The sequence below is a fragment of the Penaeus vannamei genome, chromosome 30, assembly GCF_042767895.1.
Source record: "Penaeus vannamei isolate JL-2024 chromosome 30, ASM4276789v1, whole genome shotgun sequence".
NCBI lineage: Eukaryota > Metazoa > Arthropoda > Malacostraca > Decapoda > Penaeidae > Penaeus > Penaeus vannamei.
Window position 1 is genome coordinate 11,840,488 of NC_091578.1, and position 1,384 is coordinate 11,841,871.

The 1,384-nt window shown below is 30.0% G+C and overlaps 1 protein-coding gene across 1 annotated transcript in view; it reads left to right on the forward strand.

Annotated features, from left to right (window-relative positions):
* LOC138867466 (uncharacterized) overlaps positions 1-388 on the forward strand; it is a 19,937-nt gene extending 19,549 nt beyond the window's left edge. The window contains exon 13 of the mRNA XM_070143301.1: positions 209-388. Coding sequence (XP_069999402.1) covers positions 209-326 — 118 coding nt within the window. The 3' untranslated portion in view covers positions 327-388. The remainder of the gene's footprint in view (positions 1-208) is intronic.
* The last annotated feature ends 996 nt before the right edge of the window (positions 389-1,384 follow it).

Consider the following 1,384-nt stretch of genomic DNA (forward strand, 5'->3'; position numbering starts at 1 on the left):
TGGTTGGGGATGTAGAATAACAGTCAGAAGAAGTCCTACAATTACCCACAAACTAAAAATATGATAATAATAATAATGATAATAATAATAGTAATAATAATAATAAAACGGAAAACGAAAAAAAAAGTGCACCAACCTAACAAAACCGATACACAACCCCGACTTAAGCAAAACCACACACGATTATTAATTCCGGTTTGCGTTCCAGAAACCGATGGCGGATGAGGCTGACGGCTCACTCCCTGATGCACGTCGTCAGGGTCTTCTTGTTCCCGCTGGTGGTTTTCCTCTTCAATCTCTTCTTTTGGATAATGCTCTTCGGGTAAACGGCTCCTCTGGTGTTGAGGAAAAGGCGGGAAAGATGCGGGTTTTGAAAATTGTTGTATTATTCTGAGGTCTGGGAAAAGGTGGGAAAACTTCGATGATTATTTTCTTATATTTTGTTATCATTTGATTATTTTTTAAGCCATGGGATAAGGTGAGGGAGATTCGTTTTTTTTTCTTTCTTTCTTTTTCGTCTTTTTTTTAAGCTATGTCAAAAGGTGAGAGAGATTCGATTATTATTATTATTATCTTATTCTACTTTATTTTTATTTTCGTGTTTTTCCCCCACGGAAAAAAGTGGGAGAGATTTGCGATTATCATTACTGATTTCTTTTAATTTTTTCCGAGTGACGGAAATTTTCCTATCATAGTTTTCTTTTCTTTTTCTCTCTCTTCTTTTCTGTGTTTTTTTTCTAATCCGTTGGTAGTGATTATACTTTTATATCATTACTCAAACAAGAGTACTTTTTCCTAGGCTGTTTATAAATCACTATATAAAAATATCCTAACATATTCTTGAGGCGGAGATCACTAATGACCTTAATTATTTCTCTCAGTCGATCCAGAATTTTCTATAATAATTCACGCACTAAAGATAAATTTCTTCTTTTAATCAATAAATGTAATCACCTCTGCACGTTTTATTCTTTAATGAACCTTGATCATGATCGCAAAGAGATGTTTTAATATTAGACAAAATAAAGGAATTAAGTAATATATAGATATAGTATACTTTCAACATTTAAACACAAAAATGGTATTCAAAGATAGGGTCTTCATAATGATATGATGATAACGATGGCGGTGATGATGTTGATAATGATAATGAAAATAATAATGATAAATACAACGATGATGATAATAGTTATAACGAATAAATTAGTTATAACAATGGCAATAATGATAATGATCATAAAGATAATCATGATAATAATCATTATAATGATGATAACAATGATAATGATAATAATAATAACAATAACAATAAAAGAAAAAATATAAAATGATAATAATAGTAATGAAAATAATGAAAATATCAATCATAATAACAACAGAAATA